The sequence below is a fragment of the Colias eurytheme genome, chromosome 3 (assembly GCF_061535395.1).
Source record: "Colias eurytheme isolate Ceu_HAF_F1 chromosome 3, ilColEury1 Martin Lab GWU primary, whole genome shotgun sequence".
Classification (NCBI taxonomy): Eukaryota; Metazoa; Arthropoda; class Insecta; order Lepidoptera; family Pieridae; genus Colias; species Colias eurytheme.
In genome coordinates this window covers 4,105,961-4,132,467 of record NC_142982.1, presented here as the reverse complement: position 1 = coordinate 4,132,467, position 26,507 = coordinate 4,105,961, and the positions used below count along the sequence as shown (strand labels likewise).

The 26,507-nt window shown below is 33.7% G+C and overlaps 1 protein-coding gene across 18 annotated transcripts in view; it reads left to right on the top strand.

Annotated features, from left to right (window-relative positions):
- Positions 1-26,507, top strand: part of raskol (Ras GTPase-activating protein raskol) — a 131,650-nt gene that overhangs the window by 82,290 nt on the left and 22,853 nt on the right. Inside the window, exons 1-2 of one of the 18 annotated variants that reach the window (XM_090119473.1) lie at positions 3,293-3,514; positions 18,025-18,486. The exons of 13 other annotated variants lie outside the window; for them this stretch is intronic. In XM_090119473.1, the coding sequence (XP_089975599.1) occupies positions 18,285-18,486 (202 nt within the window). In that variant the 5' untranslated portion in view covers positions 3,293-3,514; positions 18,025-18,284. Of the gene's footprint in view, positions 1-3,292; positions 3,515-14,994; positions 15,190-18,024; positions 18,487-24,212; positions 24,347-26,507 lie in introns of those variants that run through there. 4 more of the 18 variants (XM_090119472.1, XM_090119474.1, XM_090119475.1 and 1 more) reach the window with 4 other exon arrangements.

Here is a 26,507-nt window from a genome sequence, read left to right as displayed (position 1 = left end):
CGTATTTCAAACGGAAGTTACTAATAACTTTTACAGTTCTATATTTTAATGTTATCATTCGTGTTATGAATTATAATCAAAGTAGGTATACGTTTATTTTTCTGCTTTTTCTTTGTTTATCTGCTCTGTGAATATGTCATGACAGACCAAACCTTCTTACGAAAGTGCAACAACATTACAAACATACAAAAATAAACAGAACACAGAGTTAAAATCTAACACCTTCAATGTAAGAAGTGTAATTAGAGAAACCGATAGAGCCATTCTTTCCAAACATTTATACAAGGCCGCTGCATTTCCGTGTTCTCAGGATTTGGTCTGACTTGAAAACTTCGAGCCAATAATTCACTTGCATTAAACAGCAATGCAGATGTACACGAGGAACTAGTTTCGTAATGCAGTTGTAACTTGTGCAACGATGGTGAGAAAATGTTATTTAGTTGAATTGCGCTTGATGAAATATAACAACGATTGAAATAAATATCTTTTCAACGTGCATTATGTGAGGCGATGAACGTCTAGTGCTATTTATGTTTCAAAGACATTACACAAGTATGTTTTATTGGATTAAGCAAAGTATGCTAGAGATATGCAGAATCCAATTTTAAATTAATGGTTTAGTTTTCCGGTTCGTTTAATTTTGAAATATATGGAACGATGGCTCACAATCGTATCGTTCGAGGAAAATATGGCCTATAACTATAAGTAAGAAATGATGAAAAATACATATCTGTAGTACGTGTACGTATACTATAGGGTACACAACTGATTGACGCCTGGGAAAGATTACTTTCCTTTATGACACCAGTTGTTTTCACGTAGTCATTTGGCGAAGTGTTGTTTATTTGTGGTACCGTAAGATTCTCTGGAATATTGACGTTTCGCACCCTTTCAGTCTGCAATCTTCAAGTATTTGCTCCTACAAATCTCAGCTCATAACTAATATTTCTGTATCAACAAATTTTAGATATGAAAAAATACATTGTGTTGAAAAAAGCTTTGAATCATAATGTGTTGCGGAAACACGTTAGGTAGGGTACCGGCGATACGGTTAAATGCCTACCCACTAGTACTACATAAACCAACCAAGTTACCAGTTTAAATTGCGAAAAATTACCGCATTTACTCTGCGTTAATTTGCATGTAGTTCTTACTAATCCAAATGTCTTCGCTATCAAGTATCGTGGCCCTATCAATATAAGAATACGTGCAAGTAGAGCTCGTGACTCACACTTCGACACATCGACAAAATGATTATCGTCTTTGCTAAGCTCACGTTATGTTCATGTGTTAATTATAGCTCTGTTTATATAATTCTTCCGGAGCTTCCCGCGGTAAATCACTGAGATATAAACATCTCCTCTCACTGTGAACCTCAACAGTTTTAAAAGTAATTGTACCTTAATTGTAACCCTTTGATGTACCCTAAAAAAATCCAGTAAAGACTAAGTAATGTACGTTTTATCATCTCGCTGTACGAATAATTAAGAGTTTGTCATATGTACATCATTTAAACTGTAGTTACTATTTACCGTTATAAAAGACTGCTATTTATCATACGTTATTATTTGCTTAGGTTTAAATAATTATATACAGTTAAATATTGCGTGTGTATACTGTATAGTGTGAACTTTTAAATATTTAAATAATTAACTTGTCTATGGTTGTTACTTGTATCATCTGTGGGAAGTTTTACACCTGCTTTTTTTTAGAATTATACAGTGGTTCTTTATTATTTATGTGAAAATATATATTGTAATGAGAGATAAATCACAGGCAGATATGTTATTAAGAGAATTATATTTGAAATTGCATATTGGTATGAAAATAAACAGGCCACGCTTTATTTCACGAGCCATAATCATAATATATTTCATAAACAATGCGTTAAATAATCGCTTTTCGCGGTATCATGTTTATGTTTTAGTTACGCCAGATTAGATATTTAGTTAAGGCAATGTAATTTGTTCTACCCGGTCATTACAAAGTTATGTTGTTTTTACGTATGTTTAACATGCGTTTCAACATCTCTAAATGTGTAAAGTTCACATGAATACGTACGGATTAATGTTGCGTTTTTGGGAAATTTGATTTTTTTTTATTGTTATGCAGACATATATATACGACATGCTATTTTATGAAACCTTAGAATTTAATTACATATATAATATTAGTTGAGAACGAATAGAACCTCGAATTGATGGTGACAATATTGGCTGCTTCAAATTAACTTTTTATCCAATATAATCTTTGCCTAATGGTCCGGGAGCCAGCAGCAGATTTTATGACCAAGTTCCTCTCAAGCGGTAATTAGTAAAATGCATCAAAGTATAGTATTATGAAGCCCCGTGAACGTCAGCTGGAGCTCGGTTGGGGGGGAAGAGCGGTTGTAGCCTCCCGTATCAGCTGACGGTTTTTCCACCAAGATACAGCCAGCTGACATATATATTTATCCACAGTTACATATAAGCTATCATCAGGTAAATTTTTGTTTGAGAGGAAATAACAGAAAATAAATTTTTCTTTAAATTTAACTTTCATGTTCGAGACACCAGCTGACGTATAATACACCATGTTGTAACCAGCAGACTATTTTTTTTCGTTGAGATATTGGGTTAGCTACAATTTGACAAATTAGCTGAGAGGAAATGAATGAATGAATGTATTTTTTTTCCTATGTGCGTGGGAGGCTATAACCGCTCACCCCCCCAACCGAGCGCCAGCTGACGTTCACGAGGCTTTATAATACTATACTCTCATGCGACTGACGAATTATCTCTTGAGAGGAAATAGTTAACCAAATTTGCACCTGGCTCCCTAACCATAAATAACAAGACGCAAAGTAGGAAAATGGAGAAATAAAGAAAAGTAGTAGGGTCTCCATACTTCTCTTTAATACGGAATAGGAATATGTAAATATTTATATTTACTTTTGTACTTAATTGTTATACCCAAGCAAAATTCTAATATAAAACGCTTGAAACTAATAATATATATCCCATTTTTCTGTGTCTTATCACCTAATGAATAAAAATTGAACAGAAATTTAAATAAAATAAAGGACACTTAACGGTCCAATGTAAAAACAGATAAATAAAACAGTTCAGTGTGCATAAGTAGTACGCAACTTCAGTTTCGTTACTACGAAGCCTGGGTGATATGATAAAGCTTATCGCAAACGTGCCCATTTTTTCTATGAACGGTTCTTCGGCGCGTCGGTGGGTGCACAGCTGTGACGATGCGTTGGGTGCCGAGTCGTGCTTGCCAGTTGCTTTGTAAACAGCCAGTGCTGGCCCGAACTCGCGCGACGCATGACGTGTGCGTTGCGTCCATCACGTGCCGTCAGACGCCTGACAGATTCTCAGTATGCACCGGTCGTCATGCGAGTATACAATGCGCAGGAACTCCGCGGTTAACTCCGAGTGATGCATTAACATTCTCTACTTTTGTGCGACCATTGTGCCCTTTCGGATTATGTTCGTTGACTGATTGAGTGTATTGAGTTTGTGCGCTGGTAAATAGTTTGTTGTTGTACGTCTTTGCATTTTTTTATTTTATAAAAATATCGCTGACAGTGGCCCCGTAGTGCGTTGTACCATGCTAATTAATTGCCCAGCCAATGTATTGATTAGCGTGGCCTTAACATCACATCTCACGTCGCTGGTTCGTTGCAAGACCTAAATATAGCCCACAGAGTAAGCACGGCCCTTCGCGATGACAACCATAAACACACACGTCTTTATTTACTTAACACGAGCGGTATTAACTGTTACTAGAATAATAAACCTGCTATTAAAAACTAACACGCAAAACAAACTTGTATTATAATATTTATTATGTACCTACTCATGAAATTTAAATTTAAAATCCCATTGCATAATAAACACCCAAAAACTTCATGCATAAAAATGAGAAACGCAAATTTAGCTAAAAATTTCTCTTTTGAAAGTTGGCTCAGCTGCGCTTTATAACATGTTCGGCATTAATTACTTACTCGTAAACATAATTAAAGGTTCAACCATACGTTAAAGTGTACTTGAAAACGACGCCACGTTGTTTCTGCATACTGATGTGTTTTTTACGTTCCGGTAAAAACATGTTGGAATGTTTAAATTTGGCTAGATAGGTACATATATGACGAATAAATGATTAGGGTGTACAGGTAGATGTACACCTGCCGTATTACGAATTCTTGGTGAAATTGCCTATCGAATTCCGATGTTGATAGCGAATGGCATCTGCCACGACGCAGCCGGTGGCTCAAAATCACGCATCGCAGATGCCGCAACATCTTGCTGCCCGCATCTCGGGTACCTGCTCAACAATGCTTTGTTACTGTTCCCTTGCACTAGTCGCGATTACAATGGAGACCTGCTTACCCTGTTTTGTTCTAAGAAACATAAAAACCCCCATATCAAGAGCTTCATTACTGCACTCGAGCCGAGAATGTCGGTTGTATTCAAGTTTCTGTCGATGTTTTTGAAACTTAAGTGACCTCGTAATTTAAATCATGAAATTAGTGCAGGTACTTATGAAACAATGGCGATTGTATTGGGGTTAAAAAGCATTATGTATTTCGAAATACTTATTACACATTTCATACATAACGTTAAAATTATTTATGAATTTTGAGGAACCTAAATCCAATTAACACAAAACTTTTTCATGGTTTCGCCTTGAACGCAACATTAACTTTAATGGTATCTGTATTTAATTTTTACCAAGCAAAATTAAGTTTTAAGTGCACAAACTTGAAAATGGTGTTTATTTTGATAGCATTTTAATGAAATGCTGCAGTAATTACATCAATATAAATTAAAAGCCTTCTCCCATCCTTCCTTAAATACTGTCAAAAAGTCAACACATAAATCGCATCACGTCCCCTGTAACAGATAAGTGTGTGGTTATCGTCATCGGACTAAATTCCCTGAGAATCCGATAACATGCCGTGAGAACACCCGTGTTTCTTCATCTTTTATTTATTACTATTTCGACAAGAAAATGAGGGCAAATATTAGCAAAAAGGGCTGGCTTATTTGAGATTTCGTTTGATGATATATTCAAGATATTAGCTATGTTTATGTAGATCAGTAAAAATTTTTATATAAAATTATAGGTACTTACCCTTTTAAATATACATTATACATACTTATCAATTGTTAAAGTAATCGCTTTTGGAAATTACTTTTACCAATTAACATTAAATAATTCCTGTACCGTAACTCGTTATGGTATAATTAATTGCTTGACAAATAATATATTGTAAAACAACACCAATACGAAATCAAAATTCTAGAAGTGTTTTCCTGTGAGCGACATCTGATCCAGTTTGGAAGGTGGTCTTCGCAGTTGACTTGCGATGTGTCCTCGAATGTTTTATTTTGGTCATGTTCATGCAACAAATTGACATTATCCACTCTCGTGTGCGGTTGATTCTGTTCTCATTATTCGAGATCGTTATAGAATCAAACTGAGCTCGATAATCTTAAAATATGAGGAAAATACTACAATTTTCTATCGACGCTTTAACGGACTAAAATTGTCTTGTCATTTTCATGTTTGTTAACTTTATTCTTAATCACTTCATGTTATTTTTGTGTTCAAAAGAAAATGTAAATATTATTGTGTCCAACTATTTCGTCAGCACTTTGGTTAGTACTTTTCAGTTGCATACCTAGTACTAGTAAACCTATTTCCGATGGACCTGGCGTCCAATGAGTCGCTTTCATGTCCATTAGCCTTTTCGCCGAACAGCGAAAGTTGTTGAGTCGCACGTATACTTTCAAATGTCATTTAAATGTGTTTTAAATTCTGGAACGTACTCTATTGGCTTTAACACATTTATTTACAAGTACAAAATAATTATTAATTGACATATTTTTAAGTACCTATCTATAAATTAATATTCTCCTTTATTAATTAAAACGAAATCGCGTTATCCAAAGTGTAAATAAGTAAAACAGTGAAAACCAATAACAGGTTTATTCGACGCTTACGTAATTTCAACAAAAACTTTCACTTTTTAAGCTTTTGCTGTAAAACCATCAACAAGAAGTGTTATGTCACTGTATGATTACTAAATACGTGAAGATGTTAACAGAAATGGAATAATAACTGGTTAACTGTAAAAGTAAACAGAAAATGGCATCTCTACTACCTAATATGTACTTAGCACAGTTTGGGTTTCAAAAGCATCCTTATAAAATTTGTTCACTTATAAAGAGACATTTGTACAGAAAAGCTTGCTTGGTTCACATTTTTTTGTACATTTTTTCGACTCGGGAGTAGATTAGATTATTACGTTCTCCTATTCATGTCTCGATGATACGAATATATCGAAGTTAAGACGAATCTGTATTTATTATTATAAAAAAAATCACTGGGAAGTTAAACCAGTACATATTTATTTGCTTAACGACATAGCCTCTATAAGAGAAACCAAACAAGTAAAGCAAGTACGCAGTTCTAGGAATAATTATAACCTGACTTTTCTTTATAATTGATGTTATGAATTATTAATAATTTAACACATATTGTGAGAGACAACGTGAAACTTCTCATCAATGATGCTCTTAATACCTACTAGGCACGTCTATATTTACATCATTACTGATGTTGCAGGCAGTTTTCATGCCTTTTATACCTTAAAAGATATAAACCAAACTGTTAATTCCCATAAATAAAATTAACCGTAAATTCTACAAAGATTCCAATTATTTAGACCATCCAAAATTAGCTAATTTGTGTCAAAATAAATCATCGATAAATAGGTCGTACGTTGAGAATAATGGCACAAGCGGTGTCCATTACACAGTTCAGGCACAGATAATATAATATGTTCAGGTTGGAGTAATGGCGGCATACGTGCAGGGAGCGCAGGGAGCCAGTTCTGGCGTCCTTCCAAACGCTTTATAGCCGACACTGTTTACCGAACTGGAGCGTCACAGAAATATGGCCGACTTGATTTTTATAGCCTTTACACGTTTATCTAGCTTTTTGTTAAATTGGTTATGTAGGTATATGGTAGGACCATATGGTATTGTTACAAAAATTTTCGATCTTAGGTCTATCGTACATAGCAACTTGTTTTATTTACAATGCAAATACATGGTCTTTTATACTGTGTAACACGTTGATCCGCATTAAAATATTTTGATCCATATCTTTGACACATATTTTTGATTATGAAATTTTGATGTTCGCTCATTTTCCGTGCCATATGTCAGACCCAAAATCCATTTCGGTCAGCCGGATGTTGGTGCTACTGACTGTGAAATGAACAAACGGACATGCACGATAAAAGTTGCAATACGATGACAGTTGTTATAACATTTCTCAACGTTTTTATAAAATGTATATGCCTTTTATCTGCTTCATAATGACCATTTTCTCAAAGTGCTTTGGATTCATTCGTATTAATTTATACCAAAAATCCCACTGGATACAGACATTTAAACTTCACAAATTTCTTTTTAAATTAATTAACCGTCAGTTATTTAAAATAAAATTGCCGTTTAAATACGCTTATTTATTTTATCATCAAATTTGCATTTAAACTAAGATATAAAATATTATGTAATCGTCGTAGAACACGACTATTAACTCGATTATTAATATTTATGAAACGAATCTCTTTTTGATTATAAATGCCTTTATAATTAGAACTATTGCATAAGCCTAAAACTGATCCATTTTATGGGATTGTCCATAAAAATCTGACCTTAAAACACGTATCCTAAAAGAAAAGTAAGAAGGAGGTGGTCTATTTATCCGTATCCGGTTGTAAACATATGTGCCTGTACATATGTGTATTCTTTTCCTTAGCGAGACTTGATCTCATTATATTGCCGGCAGAAAGTGTGTCAGTATGTGTTCTGTGTAGGTCGGTAATGCACTACACCGTTGTGTATCGTGCTTAATCTCTTCCATTGAGTATTTGTTGGACGACACACTGAACCCCTATTATGTACAACGGCCTTTAATTAATTATCTTCACTTGAGTGTAGTTTGTTTAGACTAGGCTTAAATGGGCTGTAGGAGATAGCCGATTTTGATCTATAAAAGAATCTGTCAGTGTGGCATGTTATTGCATGATAAATAAACAACACGAAACAAATGATTTAAAATTAGCGTAATTACAAGTTTCAGTAGGTAATTTGATGACCGTATATTACCTACAGTTTAACAACATTAATAGCGTTGCATTCCTAGTTCCTAGAAATAACGTCACTGTGATTAATTATGTTCAAGTTCATATATTCCACCAGTTTCACTTACAATGAACAGTTACATGCAGTTATTTGCTTCACTTCCCCGAGCCGCACGCACGGTTCACACCGTATTCTATTGGCCCACTTCTTCACAACGAAAGTTCGTTATATATTCCACTTTTTCTCTCATAAGTCATACCGCTAACTTTTATGGTCTTCTGTTGTATTGGACTGATCGATTGAGTAATTAAAATTGATAGCCTTTTTATTGTTCTGCTAACTAGCAATTTTCAGTCGCTCTATTTTCTTGCAGAGCAAGAATTTCTTAAAACGCTTTATTTTTTTTATTTAAACGAATATTAACGAGACAAAAGGTCTATTAGTAAAGTAACCAAAACAGCCACAAAATGCATCCACAAAATTATTATTATTTCTAACATTTCCAGTAAAATTCCCGGTAGGTATAGTCTCGCTCATTCAAAGTAGGTACATTTGTCCTAATGATAATTTTATCACGTCAATTTGTGACAATTGTAGTACCATCTCTTGCTACTCAAGCCTACACATGCTGCCTACATCTCCTTTGGTTGATTATACTTTACCTTCTATGGATTAAATGATTAAAATTCAAACTCGTACACATAAATTAAATACCCTAATCCCTCATTTAATATATTTATTTAAGAAAATACACTTTTCCATAATATGTAACAACGTACACGAGAAACATGACTTAAAAGACCTTGTAATATGTATAAGTTACTTACGATTATTATATTTAAATAAATAACAATACACTTAAGTTGTTTGTAACAATACCTATATGTTCAATCCTACATAATATGCTTTACCATTATGTATTTAAATACTTTTTGGAAAGGTATAATTCTAGATATTTACAAACGATGAAATGAATTTTCGTTATAATTTTATAAAGTTTATTCTATTGGTGATTTAAATGAGTATCATTTTGCATGTTTCTAAAAGCAACATTCTAGTGTAATCGAAGGGCGTATTTTGCGCAAGACACACTCGCTAGCCAAGTTCACTCCCGCCCACTGCCCGCCCTGGCTTCTCCCACTCATAACAACTCTTAAATATCGATTATTAATTAATATATTGATACTGTTTCGATTTAAAACAGTATTTTGCATAATAATTATATAGTATTACAATTTAATTCCAGCATCAAAAGTATTAACATTTTAAAATTATCCAATAATAATAAATGCGTCCAAGAAATTCAATATCACTGAGTAGGTACTCTGTGATAATTCTCAGTGATATTTCGATCTAAAGTTTATTACGAGAACCGCTTATTTTTATTTCGAGTCTTTCTATAAGACTGCATCTGAAACAAGACTTACGGGTTTGAACCATCGTACGCTAGTACTTAAGAAAGATTTATAACAATCCACTCAATGGAAGGATATAAAGCTATATAGTTTCTTAGTTCTATTTGGTCTATATAAACTCTATACTCGTAGTTGTTTGTTTTGTATGATATGAATTTAAAAAGTTAAGGAAGGTCATCGTTTGCCAATGCTTCTACGTTCCGCATGAATTGTTTATGAAGGAATGCAGCTGTTGAAAGGTCAGAGGTAAAAGTCGATGTTAGCAAAAATAGACGATTCAATTTTTGTTCTGTTCATTACTGCACTAATGAACAGAACATTAGTACAGATTTTTTGTTTTTCTCAATCAAATACGAGCATAAAATTTATCTGTAAAATACAACCTATACTACTAATGTAGCGGTAAATATTGGCAACATGAGTAGGGTGGTGGCACCAATTATCGGCCATGTCAACTTTTTTTGAACTTTGACTGGATGTAATTTTTACATTAATAGCTTTTTCTTTCTTACAGTGCCTTTTTTGGGTAGAGAGATATTGAAACTCCATTACTACATTTGCAAAATTACGAATCCATTGTTACTTTATTAAATATAGAATTTTTATTTCGAATATGCCGATTTCCCTCAATATCGGCCACTAACACCAAATTAACACCCTAATATCTGCCGTCTTTGGCCCTAATATCGGCATACCTTTTCTAAGGTGAAGTTAGATCAATAAAACTTAAAACTGGTAACATTTTTTAGTATCAATTGAGATACAAATCATTTTTTTAACTCACCTATCATGATTGGTCTTTTCGTTACATTGTCTTAAAAATTAAAAGTAATGTACCTAGTTCAGTATTCTTCAGACAAATAAAGATATGGGATTAAATGAGACTTATGTCCATCAACTAGAAAAAGAATTGGTTTGGAAATGTTATCAGAAATCACCCAATGATTAAAGCCATTTGCAACATATTCATAGAATACTACGAGTACATACACTTCTAGTCCACCCACTATTTGATAAAACCAAGAAACCAGGAGGATGGTGTGCTATTAACGATTACTTTAGGTGGTCTACGGATGTAGGGAAAACAACCATGGGAGGCAAAAATTTTCCTTATGCAGATATGACTAGCAAAACAGTTATTGTTACTTTTTCACTGCCCTTCTGGAGCCTTTTCAATAAGCATTGAGTCTCTTTTTAAAAACAAGGAATACCACTTTTTCCCTGAATTTCCATTTTAAACAGATTGGTTCGTTTATCATCTTTTATAATATTTTAACGCAATTGCGGTTTTCCTAGATCACGTTCCTACGATAGCCATCCGTATCAACCATTGAACAATTTCTTCTCCTTCATTTTGGTTTAAGACGGTATCTCTACCAACTGTGCAATCTGTGTCTATTCTTCCATGAAGTCTATCTTGTAAAGTGGTCCTCAGAATGTCGTATTGTCGAGATGCTTCTCTGATGCTCATATTTTGATGGCATTCACTGCCTCTATTGTTTTACTACGGTCAACAAAAAGGAAACGTTTGCAATGGTCAACGTTTTCCTTTTTGTTGATCTTTTGGGAGTTTTGATTGAGAAGGCATGATTTTGGCATAGCTCAACAAAAATTAAAATAAGTACATCTTGTATCACCTCCCTAGTAGAAAAGGTTTTACTAAGGTGGCCGTTATTACGCATCGATTCGCTATACAGGGTGTAATCGTTAAGTGTGCACAGGCGATTATTCCGTAACTATTACAGATATCAAAAAACTTTAAACTGATATTGAAAATACTTAACCCAATGAGTAAAATGGCCATAATAATTTTTTAAAAATAAAACGAGAAATATCTAAAAAATTCACTTGAAACCCTCCCATACATTTAGTATGAGATATGACTATCCCATGTACATGAGTTGATCCAAAAGTAATTATAATCAATATTAAACCAGGTCATTACAGTTAAAATATTTCGCTAGATAGTCTTCTAACTAGATAAAATACTTCGATATTTTTTTTCCAAAACTTAGAAAAAAAAACTTTGACTTCATCCGTAAAAACCCCTCAACGCGGCCATCTCTTCGCTATCGTCTTAAAATTTTTTGCTAAGACGGTGTTTTTTGTGCCGAGGAAAGAGATAGAAATAACTAGGAGCTAGATCTAACAAACAGGGTGGGTGTTCAAGCATTTGGAATGCTAATTTTTGAATGGCAGCCATTGCAACTAACGCTTTGTGATCTGGTGCGTGGTCTTGGTGAAACAACATTCAAGCCCGCAGTTTGCCATGTCTCTTTTCCTTACTAACCTACCGCAATCTTTTAATATGGTCTGTGTAGTAAGAGCCCAACATAGTGGCTACCTTCTTAAAATATTCCACCAAAATTATTCCTCCGGCGCCCCAAAAAAACTGCCGCTTTTATCTATCCCACTAATTTTCACTTTGAATTTCTTCATCGTCACTTTGGAAGCTCGCATTCAGGCCATTAATTGTTTCTTGGTTTCAGCATAAACATGGTGAACCCGGGTAACGTCCATGGTCACAAATCGTACCAAAAAATTATCCTGATCTCATTAAGAATTATTTAGAAATTCAAATTCACCCTCTAAATGTCGAATTGTTGTTTCTTCTTTTTGTCGGCAAAAATTCTGGCACGCACGGTTCACATTCAAATTAATGTAAATACTTGGAAGCGTGGCCTATTGATATGATTTTTTTGTGATAACTTAGTGAGTACATGAGTAAGCAAAAAACAGTTATTTTATATGTTTATGTACACAGGAAATATCCAATTATCATTACTTTTGGATCAACCTAGTACATTTAATATGAAAGATTTTAGCTTTTTCTTTCTTTTTTTGGTTTTCTGCTTAAATTACTTCGCAAATTTGAAGGGAAGTTCATTTCGAAACTGCAAATAGAGCTCCTCATTGTATTGCACAATGAGGACGTCACTTCGATAATCTGCTATGAATACAAAATGTGTGGGAAATAAAATATATGGGAGCGTTTAATGTAACATTTTTGGATATTTCTCGTTTTATTTTCAAAAATTTATTATGGCCATTTTACTCATTAGGTTAAGTACTTTCGATATCAGTTTAAAGTTTTTTGACATCTGCAATAGTTACGGAATAATCGCCTGTGCACACTTAACGATTACACCCTGTATATCGGCCGTAGCTAATAAAAATCGTTTTTAGGCGGCCGACTTTAGGATCTAGTGATCAAACGGAGCTGTTGTTTCATTTCTAACCTTATTAATGCTACTGCTGACATTTAAAATAGCTAAACATGTTATTTAAAGTTTTCATGCATTACCCCAATATCGACCACCCGGCCGATATTGAGATTTATCAATAAATATAGATCCCTAATCTCGGCCCCGCAATTATTTTATTAAAAAGACAAGTAAATGTAAAAACGCACTATTTTATCGAAAATTTGACTGTTTTTCTTTAAGAACACATAAAATTAAATACTATAGGTTTGTTTAATTGCATTAAAATACTTATCCACGTAAAGCGTCGACTCAGGGATTTGACTCCGCAATGTCGCCAAATCACGCACGTCTGTACCTTCGCGTGCTCTATGGCCAACTGAATGTTCCACAGTTGAGGTACCCGCACCCAAATTTGGGAGGTTTTGCGTATGTATATAGAGTAACTTTTTGCATAAAAACTTTTATGATTTAAGATCGATTTTTATAGTTATATTCAATTTTCTCGAAAAGGCCGATATTAGGAGACGGCCGATAATAGGAGACTCCACCCTACCTAAATGCTCAATAGCCCGTAAAGAAAGTGAAGCTACGTTTATTGTTATTTGGTATAATAATACGCTTATCTTAATCTTTTCGTGTTTAACACCAATATCGTTACCATTCAAGTTTTTGTAGAAACAATTCAGTAATCTAACAAAAGAAGTCTTCTTTTTGTCATTGTTATTCATGAGTCCCATAAAGCTAATATAACTCTTTACAATTCTATCTTAATCTTTCATACATTTCTAAGAGAAATGCTATTTGAAAACTTCTCTAATATTGAAGCAGCGGCTGAATGAATTCCTTTGACGATGTTTACATAGCTGTGAATTTAAATAGTCGTATCACGTATGTTGCCTGACATTCTTAGCAGGGAATCTTTATTATAGGAGATTTATTGGGACATACCTCAATAAAACATATATATTAAACTCATTAGAGTTTTATGACTTCAGAAATGTGTATAACGCGTGTTACTCCAGTCAGTCAAGACAATCAATTCACAATAATTCCAAAAGTTTTCAAACTTCGGTCAAGTGAATGGTACATTGGGACGACAATAAATCTCATTTTGCAACCTTGTCCGCAGTCCGGAAAATTGTTAAAATTGCAATTAAATTATTTTTTGCTGTATGGTCGTGAAAAAAATTCCAAAAGTTCTGCAAACTTGGGGAAGTTTTCAATATAATATTTCATATCACGTATTAAATTTGCAACCAATCTCAGTGTACGGAACATCTTTTAATATTGAATATTAATGTTTTTTTTTATTAAACTGAATGAGGTTACAAATTTTGTAAATGCATCAGAATAGATGTTTTCGAAGTTTGCAACCAAGTTCCAAAACTTTTGTAATTATTCCGAGACCACCTTACTCGAAAAAATGACCACGAATTAAAAATAATTATAAATAAACATGTTCCGGTCAACGAAAAAGGTTGCAAATTTATACAACCGTTCGGTATATATTTCCGATATCTGTGTCAAGTTTGCAGAACTTTTGGAATTTTTTTCACGACCATACAGCAAAAAAATAATTTAATTGCAATTTTAACAATGTTCCGCACTGCGGACAAGGTTGCAAAATGAGATTTATTGTCGTCCCAATGAACTATTCACTTGACCGAAGTTTGAAAACTTTTGGAATTATTGTTAAATTTTCGATTTCGAATGTCGATTCTGACTGATGTATGTTGACATTTCTATCGCTGTTTGCTCGTTTCCGTCTAGTTGGCTTAAAATAATTACACAAGTGTTACAGTCTACAGACAACCCTCATGCGGTCGTTGCCCATGATTCCCTTCACATTCACCTGCCATTATATTTATTAGAGAGTAAGAGTGGCCGATAACATTTACTGGTTTTCAGATATCACACTTATTGCATTCGATCAACCGCTTTCACTCTCGATGATAATATTCACAAATTACATTTGTGGTTTGTTGGTTTTTACTTAGTATGTGGCTACATAATAACATAATCTCGAACAATAGTATTATTTCTGATAATTTTCTTATGAGTATTTAAAAAGTTTTCAAATAGTATCTGTAAAATAGGATTAAAATTAATCATCACCGTTCCATCTTCGAATTTATAATGGAATTGTAAATAAACGGTTGGTCATAATGAGCGTGCGCGTGCGCCTCTTCGCCTCCGTAAGTCCGTAGTTAGTGCTTCAGTGCGTCAGCGTCGTTGAATGAAGACAGTCACGCGGTGTTTTCATTCTGTAAATATTTTGTGACACGTAATCGGAAAGTGTGTTTTGTTTACGAATTTTAATACGTATCCAATGTCACAGTGTTCTGTAATGTGGTAACTAGTGCCGTTCTTCCAAATGTCCTTTCAATAATGCCATGGCTGTGGCCCGTTTATTTTAGTGTAAGCTATTTCAGTGCGCAGTGTGAATAAACAGCATGTTTGAATAATTAAACGCTGTGTTTACCTCCTTGGAAACACATGTTGCAGATATTGGTTTAGATTCAGCTATTCGTATTTCATAATGTTAACAATATAATTTCTAATGGGCAATGAATTTAAGGAAGTGTTATAAGACGGTTATACTATTATTTTGTTGGTGATTTAATCCTTAGATTTGATCAAAATAATTCAGTGAAAATCACTACATAGTATAAAACAAAGTCGCTTTCCCTGTCCCTATGTCCCTATGTCCCTTTGTACGCTTAAATCTTTGAAACTACGCAACGGATTTTGATGCGGTTTTTTTTAATAGAAAGAGTGATTCAAGAGGAAGGTTTATATGTATAATAACATCCATTAAATAGTGGAGAAGTACTGTTATTTTTGAGGTTTCTAATGTGATGTCGTAATTTTTTTACATATTTTCCGCTTACATTGCAAACGCAGGCTGAACCCTACGAGTTTTATCAAAATAATGTACTAAGTATTATACACATTGAAAAGGTCTACAGAAAAGTCCGCGATGGTATATGTCTATCTCTTATGGATAACCCACAACAACTTTTTTTTGTCATTTACTTTTTACGACAAATAATGCCTAATTTTCGATGCGATTTTAACCAATACAGTATTAATCCTTAACCAATTAAATACCTTGAATACATTGTTCATTTAATATAGATCTATATGGGCCTTTACACCGTATGATTTAAGTGAATATTTTCGAAGATATTACAGATTTAAAAATTGCGGGACGTAGCGTTTGCGGCGATACCGGCCGGCCGCCCGGCTATCGGGCGAGTCGAGCGGGCCGCTATGTTTTTAATTTTATATTAGTTTTTCTGTAGTGTATTTTGTATCAGCATTGCACCCGTGCGAAGCCGGGGCGGGTCGCTAGTTATAAATAAATCTGATAAACCATAGGACTACGAAATGAGCCATAGAAGTTAGAACTCAAATTAATCTATGACATATCATTTAATGTGCTCGAAGAGAATATACCTATAAGTCTGATGATTTAATGATCTTTTACATTTATCTGGACTGGGAGTATAGGTCGAGTGATTTGAAAAGCCATTAATAACAATAATTCGATTTGACTGAGAAGTGTTCCTCTTATAGCAATGGTTGCAAATCGGCCTCTTCCTCCAGCGATGCTCGTTAAAGTCTTGCTATTATAACATGATTTATACCTGTCACGTCATTAGTTAACGTGTCAGCGATTGTCGCAGACGGATGCGTTTATTTGCCTCGACAGCCTATTCGCTGTCAACGCTCTATAACAAAAGTTGAGCCTTTTATGTCTGATAATAAGCCAGCTCTTTTAAGGAGTCGACTATTATGCGACTTGAATGTGATTTACATCTAATCTGCGATAATGTCCTTATATTCATGTACAATGCTGGCCGATCAATTTTCTCGAATCAAGATTTCCTGACAAGGCCGCTAGATTAAGGGTAACCTTGGGGCAATAGAAATGTTTTTATTCCTTCAGACCTCGCGTGCTAATAATTCTTTACTGGCACGCTACTGTTGGTCTGAACTCCCACTGGACTGGCTTATCTCGTGAAAATATCGGTCTCGTGCCGGTGAGGGTTGGCTTTGCGCCAGACTTGACGTCTTAACTCCTATAGCAGCTACTTTTTCATAAGACTGCGTCAAACACGGTCATTTACCAAATATTTCATTTACTATTCCTTGTATATTATGTTCTATATCACAATATTATCTTAAGTAGCTCAACTTACGTAATATACCTAATATGACCTCGAAATGAACAAACACACAGCTCCTACATGCTTATAACCTAGTGAACACAAATTGTAATTTGATTTTTGGTTGTTACCATCTCTTTAAAATTTTCTCATACATTAAACCAGTATGAAGATATACTCTTTCCGCGCGCATGTCACACTTTGTAAAATATAAAAGGTTGTTCCGAGGTTTTCTCCTAAAGAGGTTCTTGCGTCTTACGTCGAGTTGCTCCCACACTCAACTTTCCACAAAACAATAGCTTGTTGAAGATTTCACCTTTTTGTCATAAAATTCGCGTATTACAAATGGTGTAATTGCATCGAATGCAATATAATCTTCCTCTTCCTATTTTTTGTGATTGTAAAAATACAAGGAAACATTTCTATTATTACTTGAACAAGATGTTTTCCAACTCACCAAACCACTTCTTAAACATTTGGATTAATAACTTTATTTTATTAAATAAACACAGGAAAAGGATATATTTATAACAGCATTCTTAAATAAAATTTCTAAAAGCTAAATAGACGAGATAAAATACCAGTTGTATTGGATAGTTTTATGTTCTTTATAATCTCTAAAAATGTGTTCTCCTAATTGATCTGAGGCGATGCGTTTGGTAACAAGATTTATTATCCGCTCTTTATTTATCGTAAATGTTGTATATATATTTTAGTTATATATACGCGTTCATTTAAAACGTTTAAAACGCTTCCTTATGTTAAAATGTCATTCATTAGTCCACTGTCGCATAGGTATTCTCCATGTAGGCTCATTCTTTGAGAGTGCAATGAACCGACATTGTACTCCAAGCGCCTCCGCAAAGTGAGCTCGTGGCTATGTCGAAATTCAAAACAATCTTATATTGTTAAGATTTAGAAGTATGCCTACGTAAATTGTAACAACTGCCTTAGAAACTTGATAAAGATAACTTAAAAAATGCCAAGACGTGTAGTACCAACCCACTCTGTATATTTAAAGACCGCTGTTTATTTACTTTGAGCACAAACTCAATGATTCGTTACATATCTACGATTACAGGTCCTTGGTGATAAGATAAGAAAAGAAATGTGGTTTTAGTGTCTTTGCATCGGTGTGCACGCTTTTTGAGTTGAAATAAAATAAAATGGAATCGAAATCACTACAAATTACGTAGACGAATGATGAAATTGTATTAGTGCAAAAAATATTGAGTCATCGGAGGATTCGCGTGAATGAAAGTGAAATAAATACAGTGTTGGGTGTCCACGTGTTGTGCGTGATAGTACAAACCTGTGTCGTGTATTGGGACATGAGTGACAATGAGTACGGAGCGCCGCCTGTCACGGAGTTTTCACTCCTGTCTGAAGGGTTCTTCGACGGAGGAGGCCGCGGATGAGGAAGAGAGCTGTTACCACTCCCTCGGTGGCCGTCACTCGCTGAATAGACAGCCCCAGGTGTACGTGGAGGATCTCTCGAATGTTACACTAGCCGATTTCGAGTCTTCACAGGATGATATAGATGGTGTGTATTGCTTTACAGATTTATTTCAGTTATTTTTCATATTATTCTATTTTTTTAGGGATTTCAGTTGCTATAATAGAAAATTTTATTTAATTTTGCTGTTTGGGTGCATAGATTCTTACACGAATTTTACGGAAATATAAATAGCATAAGGTACTTGATGTCAAGTTTGATTGATTGATGACAAGTACCAGAAGGTACTTGATGGATTTTATTAACAGTGTAGTGCGTATACATTTAGTCGTACTTTCACTTAATAGATTGTCTTAACAATTTAATTAATGGCCTGCTGAGAAATTACTTATTTATCGTTTCAAGTCTTGACATATTTTATAATGAGTTGACGTTTTCATGAGCGTTGTTTATTCCGTATAACAAAGTATCTTTACAAATGCAACTCGTTTTTCATGTTATTTTGATTATTTACTTGTGATTTCGCGATATGATAGCTTAATTAGGCTAGGATTTTAACGGTTTATTAATTATAAGTAATCGGTAGGTAGTTGTAAAATAAAATATAAAATTCGTAACATAATTATGAGATAACATACATATTATATTCAAATTTAAATTATATTATGAATACTTAAAAGGTTAATGATATTAACAATATTTTCTGGTTGGCGGGCACCAGTATATTAATTATAATATAGACTCAGTAGGTATGTACATAGGACACCGTAATCACATTCCAAGTTAACTGTTTACAACCGCACTGATAATAATATGAGAGTTGGTATCGGTTGACATAATACATGACAAACAGTTAACTAATAGTCACATATGTATATGTTTAGCAACATAATCTACTGTGATATAATCTTCGTATAGAGAGTAGACTTAGATACAATTCAGATTGATAAACCGATTGAATACCACAAGACATAAAATTTTCGTAAAATAAATAAATATGTAGGTTTCTTTTGTTACACAAAACGTGATTTTAAATCACAGTCCGGAAAACCTTCCGTATTTAGTAAAATAGCCTGCTACCTTGCGTGTTTGAACAATAGCAAAACGTCTAGGTCCACGTAAATAGAGATAAAATTTACATGATATCCTTTGGTCTTGGCATTGCGACGTAATATCTTCAAGTGACTCACCGGATACATTGCTTTCAACTCGTGTTTAGTGGAATATTTAAAGCTCCGGATAGGAAGTGTCGCCAATTTGATCCGACATTTATTTTAATACTGAGAAGCAATGAATGAGTTTATTATTCCGCTGTATAAACTCAAGGACTAATCTGCCATGTGGAGAGCGGCTCGTTTGTTTAGGCATTATGAAATAATCATAGATGAAGAGATTAGGGTCATCGTTTGAACAGCGCTTATATTTCCTGTTTCTTCATTGTAAAATAGTGTCTTTAATAAAGCGATGATTGTATAAAACTCGTTTGTGTATAATAATTTGAACGAAAGCATTACTTTTACGATTTGAAACGATGTAACCTATAACAGTTTGTATGTGCTTTTTAATGTTATTTTCGTAGAGGCGTAATTGTAAACCTTTCAACAACCACGGTTTATTTTCGAATATTCTTAAGGTTAGATTCCCAGCACGCAGTGTTTGATTATACAACCTCCGCAATAATTACTTCTCAAGGCCTTGGTGCTCTACTACATTATATTGAATATTTAATAATGAGGCCCATGAATTCATAGAGATATACATAAATCAATAACTTTATGTACCTCAATATAACATGAAGTATAAACATATAGAAGTGTGAGGTTTCTTTGAAGTTAACGCTGTTGTGGCATTTATTTACGTCGCACCAAATTATTTATATCGCAAGGGTTAAACAGCACGTGGCCAACATTTCTGGCGATTCCATTCACGTTTGGTCCAAATGGTTGATTGTTTACATGTACACCGTAGCCCGTTTGATGTGGCACAAGTTAGTTATTCCGCCCGTGTCTGTGCACCTGCGCGCAGTCACCGCACATCCGCTTCCCGTGTCTCTATAGTCTACAACCCTTTTCGGTGCCAGCAAAGCTTCCGCCTTCAATATGTAGGCTTTTAATTGACCTCTATTATCTTCGAATTACGAATGTGCTTTATTGAAAGACGGTCACGCTTGCGATTAGTGACCGTTAAATGATTTTGTGTAATAACAGCAATTAAATTGTATGTACTTATTGCATATTGACGCAATAGCTATAATAAACGAATATATTTTAATTATATAATTGTATACAACTTAGTAAATCCGGTCCCTAACTTTAGGTAACGGCCGCGGCGTAAAAAACATGATACATAATATCAAAGTTACACCTATATTGCCTCACGTAGTTACGTCGATATTAATCTATGGTATGCGGTCTCAAAGCTGGTTTGTCTACCATCTATTACTACGGAAGCTGAGTGCCCCTATATGCCTTTGTGCTTGCATTATATTCTTCCCCTTTGTGCTGAATGAAATTTCAAGAGGACCGGAAAGTAACTCACGTGGTAATGTTTAAAGCAAACACGCCGAGCCTAGTGAATTCTCATACATTTTACGCGTTATACTGTGAAGTGGATAATTAAATTTTTGTGTGAACTATCTTTTCGGAATGTTGCTTGATTTATAACTTAATTATTTTCGGACAATTGGACTCTATCAATATTTTTTATTTTATTTTAAATAAGTTGTTTTGTTTTCTTTAACATTATTTAATATTTTACGTAGTTAAAGATAATTTAATTGATGCAATAGATGTGAAGTTTTTGAACTAAAAGATTCATAAAATGTAGTTAAAAAATGTAATCCACCTTCTACACTGTATGTTCAATAAATTAATAAAAACCTAACCTTTTAAGAGATCGCTTAAATTTTAACGTACCTAATCATAAAATAAAAACATAAACTCTTAATTGTTGAACAATTATAACATTGGCGTTTAGAATCATGAGATCAGACACGGACGTGACTTCACCGGCGTATTGCAAATAACTGCAGTGACGATAGCCATCACAACATTATCGAATAGAATAATGCATTATCAGCCGCAATGGGCAAGGTTGCGCGATAGAAGATAACATTTATTGTATTACTTGTAATTGATTAGGTCTATAATATACATTCAGTTGAACTAATATCGCAAAACTTAATCCAGAAGTGTTAAGAGCGAGTGCATTGCGGAGTAGACCATGTATAAATTATATTTTAACCCTATTGCACGCCTCATAAGCGAAGCGTTGAGGTGGGTACTACTGTCACTTCGCGCAAAACATCTGATTTTTCAAACTTAAAATGTCTTTATGTATCATACATTGCACTTGTAAGATAATACATACACACACATATTAAGAAAATCACTATTTTTAACGTTCATGATATTTTTGATGTCATTTTTGTTATTTAAACTAGTTAAAAAACAGTTTAAAAAAGTTCTGTCTTGGACGTCCGTGTGTCTGTATGTGCGGATCCTTTTTCTTGTTAACACGATAGCGACCGAAATACTTTACTAATCGAGTCTTTTTTTTCTCTTACGCTTGAGTATGCTCAGGAATAGAACCCTTTCATTTTTCAGGGTCTGATTCGATGTGGTTTAATTGTTATTAAATAAAGAAAAATAATAATTAATAAATATTTTTTTAAAAAAAATTATGAGGCGTGCACTTTTGGATTTTCCAAATTATTTTAAATATGTATTGGATTTATTCATATGTATTTATTTGTTTAATATTATAATAAATAAATAAAAGCTTTTTTATAAAGTTACTTTTTAAATTTTACACACATTTTGGAATACTTTTTTTAATTTAATTCGTACTAATTAGGTACTTTAGCAAAGTACGCTTCGCAATGATAAACATGCCTACGCCATTTTACACACAACATCTACGCGCGTATAACATAAAGATACTCAGATATAGGTACGTATAGTATCTCCAGCTTAAATTGTCCCGGACATTGCACCCGGCTACTATTTATATCGATAATTCTGTCATGTTGTTGCCACTCGCGAATATTTCTACTCTACGCGAACACTCTTAAATAGTATCTTATAGTCATTCACAATTTACGCTACCTTTAAATTGTTATAAATTATTTGATAAAATATCATGTGTTCCCATTTGTCACGTAGTTTTTTGCAAACGAAAATATAAAAAGTAATTCAACAATGTAAAATAGAAATTTAATGTGTCCCAGTTATCGAAAATAGGGTTTCCTTTTCATGATAAACCCATTTACTTATTTTTTATCGCTACTGAAAAGTGTGCCGTGCACAGGAAGCGATAGTTAAAATGCTAATTACTACAACCATTTCGTAGTACATTGTTTATTAACTTTGTAGTAAAAGTAATAAAAGATATGTAAAACTCTGTGTTAATGAATTTTTATTTCATAATTTAAAATATATTATAATACGTGTACAAATTAATTTGCTATTACATATGTTGGTTTGGGATGTCGGTTTATAATAATTTTACACGCCGGTTAAACCTAACCAAGCTAACATAAACAAAAACCAAGCAAAAATGGAGTTTGAAATAGTGCCCTCTATCGGATCATTGATAAACATTTCATGCTACTACTCGCCTCTAGATGGCACTAGTAAAACGTAGTACATAATTATTGAAAACGTTTAAAAAAGTTTACTCGTGCAAGATTTTTTGTATTGTAGTAGGATGTTTTGTGAATTGTGAATTATTGTAATACATTTTTTTGTTAGTTAGATTATGTAGGTAATATTACAATAAAAATAGGTAAAAATTTAAAAACATGTTAATTTTATTTTATTACTAGCGGTCCGCCCCGGCTTCGCCCGTGGTACATATGAAAAATAGATGTTGGCCGATTCTCAGACTTACCCGATATGCACAGAAAATTTCATGAGAATCGGTCCACCCGTTTCGGAGGAGTATGCAGACTAACATTGTGACACGAGAATTTTATATATAAGATTATTTTATGAATTAAGCTCTACATCGATTTATTAATCTTAAGATGATCATAGACATCAAATGAAGCGGAAATACAATAAAGTATGAACTCAAAGATCATGTAATCACGAAACATCACGAAAGCTAACATTGTAAGTGTAAAAACTTTACCTATAAGAACAATATCGGAGAACCAGTTCAATAGGTCCATGACCGCCGCCAGCCTCAAGTCTCAACTCTCAAGTATCGTGATTTATTTTATGTACCCATGCCCTTTGGCGAGTACAATGTTTGTACGAAAGCATTCAAATCGAATTCATAATTTGTGAATAACAAAATCAGATGATATTCGATGTCTTAATTTCAGGCACTTTTGCTTTAGTTGTATTGATTAATGTAGCATATAGGGTAGAAAATAAATTTGAAAAGTAACAAAGTATCAAAGTAATTTTCCTACCTAAGTAATTTTCAGGTTTGCCTAATTAAAATTTGACTCTACCGCTCTACAAATAAAACTTTTTGTACAGTTAATATTAAAATTGTATTGATAAAAATAATAGAGCTATTATTTTTTAATGTTTAATTTGTTGTCAGTTAAAAACTTTAAAATTCAAAAGTTTTCTTGCAGTTTATTTTTTATTATTTTTTGATCTTTTTAATCTTACTAGAGTATTTTTGGTCCACTAAATTTGTGTTATGTATTACATTTTCCGTATATTGTTTTATAGCCCAGACAAACATAACACAGAAAGTACTACCCGAAGCTACACGAGTATCGCCGAAGATTGCCGACGCATTCAAACATGGCGGAGGCGGGAGGAGCGAGTTTGCCGCTTGTCAACAAAGTTACTTGGGCTTGCATAGCGGCCGCGCGCTTTTGCGTTTTCAATAAATATTACGAAAACATTGTTTTGTTCGCAATTTAGTATTGCAATTTTATGGAGTTTTGTGACAGTGTGTTTTAATAGTGCAGTGCTATAAGGATGTAAGCGTAATAAAGTGTTGTGATTTAGTGCTATGATAAAATAAGGTTTTACAAATGTTGGAATATGTGCAGTTCATGGATATTAAATATTATAGTAATTTCACTATACAATCTAGCAATAAATTACACTATCGCAGTTATCAGAAAATATTTCAACCATTTCTATGTACTGGCGATAGAGATGTAGAGAGCGAAAAAATACTGAGTATTATATTTTTATTTATGATATTGCCATTTTTTAGGTCCATGGTAATTACGTATCATGAGCTTCTCTATCATGATAAATCATATCTAATAAAAACCAATACTGTATGTAGCCTATTGTTATAATGGCTATAGATTTTATTTCGTTGTTGATCTCTACATAGCGAGGAAGAGAAGTTTAGTATTCACCAACTAGTTGAATTATATAAAATTATAATGCTTCTCTACTTCTCAAATGTAGACTTACAAACTAAATACATACTTAACATATTTCATATTACTGGCATAAATAAGATATTCGTATTGTCAATTTAATTTACCTAACAATAAATTGATCACATACGATATCTGTAAATAGTATTATCAAGAAAGATAACTTACATATATACTTTAATCACCTAAATAAATAAGATAATTAATTATTATAAATCATAATAAGTTACGACCAAAATAAATCCTTTCAATTCATATTAGGTATACCATGCGAATTGAAATTGTACAACATATTCAATTATTCCTATTTAATTTAATTTTAATGATAACTTATGTGGGTTGACATATGAAAAAATGCATGTAGGCGCGTGATGTAAGTGTATTTATCTGCACCCACGCTATCCGTGACTTTCTAAATATTGTTTGTTCGAAAGAGTAAGTTCACATGAGTCATTGAGTCGAGTCCCATGAGGTCTGGGTCACATTCCAGGCTGCCCGCTGCCTCCGCCAAACCGGACCTAGTGCGACGCTCAAACCCTTCCTTTTTAAGTGACAATTTTTAGTTTAAACTATCGTCGGCGGCTTAAGCGTGTTAAGGTGTAGCTTCTATTGACTAACATGTTTACGTTTGTCTTGTCATGGCTTTAGCCCATTAAGCTCTTCGGAGATAATAATATAATTTAATGATATTATTATCATTTTTGTTCTATCTAAGCCATTAGTCACACACTTCAAGCATAGTGCTCAAATATTCAATTTCACCCTACAAAATAACTGTTTATTATTCAACATACAATTTTGTCGTATTTTGTCTGACCGTCGGTTTCCGGCCATAGGGGTCCCAAGTCTTTTTGTTCACCATATGTCGCCTCATGCCTGGCAGGTGTCGTTTTCGTGGAGGGCAGGTGTTTTTGGCTCTAAGACATGCTGTTCTTTGATTTCAAATTATTTATGTTGTAACACTCAAGTTTCTCTAATATTTAATAGCATAGTCATAGTGCATTAAGCAACAAAATCAAGACGTTACATCTTAAATTGAAATGTAGAGTTATATATAACAAATCGGTACAGTATTCATTAGATGGTATAATGTTGTTTAGGGTAACCAATTTTGTACACATTGCAAAATCAACATTAACAAATTTGTAACAATTGCCTGAGTAATTTGTTATTCTGCGCAGTCTGGACAAAAGCTTTGATAATATCCCTACTAAAGGATACGCGTAAGAATTCTTACATTGTGCTTTTCAATATATCTTGAGGTTTTCCTGTTGACTTCCATTTGATAAATTAATTCCCAGAATTATATCGGTTTTAGCAGACATATAATGTGTGTAATTTTTCATTTGTAGCCTGTAGGTCATTTCCCCCACAATATAAAGAGGATATTTGTAGTAAGCTTGTTATAATACTAATAAGGAATAATAATAGAGACATAAATAGAGATTATCCGTTACCATTTTCCCGAGTGTATTTAACTCGGCTTTCAACGGTTCTGATGCGTTTACATGAGCAAGTCATTTACTTAAATATACATGCTTGAGATTGTCTCGATTTTTGTTAGATGGGCATTGGGAAATGTGTGCACTCGTGCATTTAACATGTAAACTATTGCCTATTGTTTCCATTTTACGCCTCATTTGGTGGGATTGCTTTGTAAATATAACCATTTGAAAAGGGACACACGTGCAGTTTGGTCGAATGCCTATTCAAAAATACGACACATTTTACGAACTGATATTAT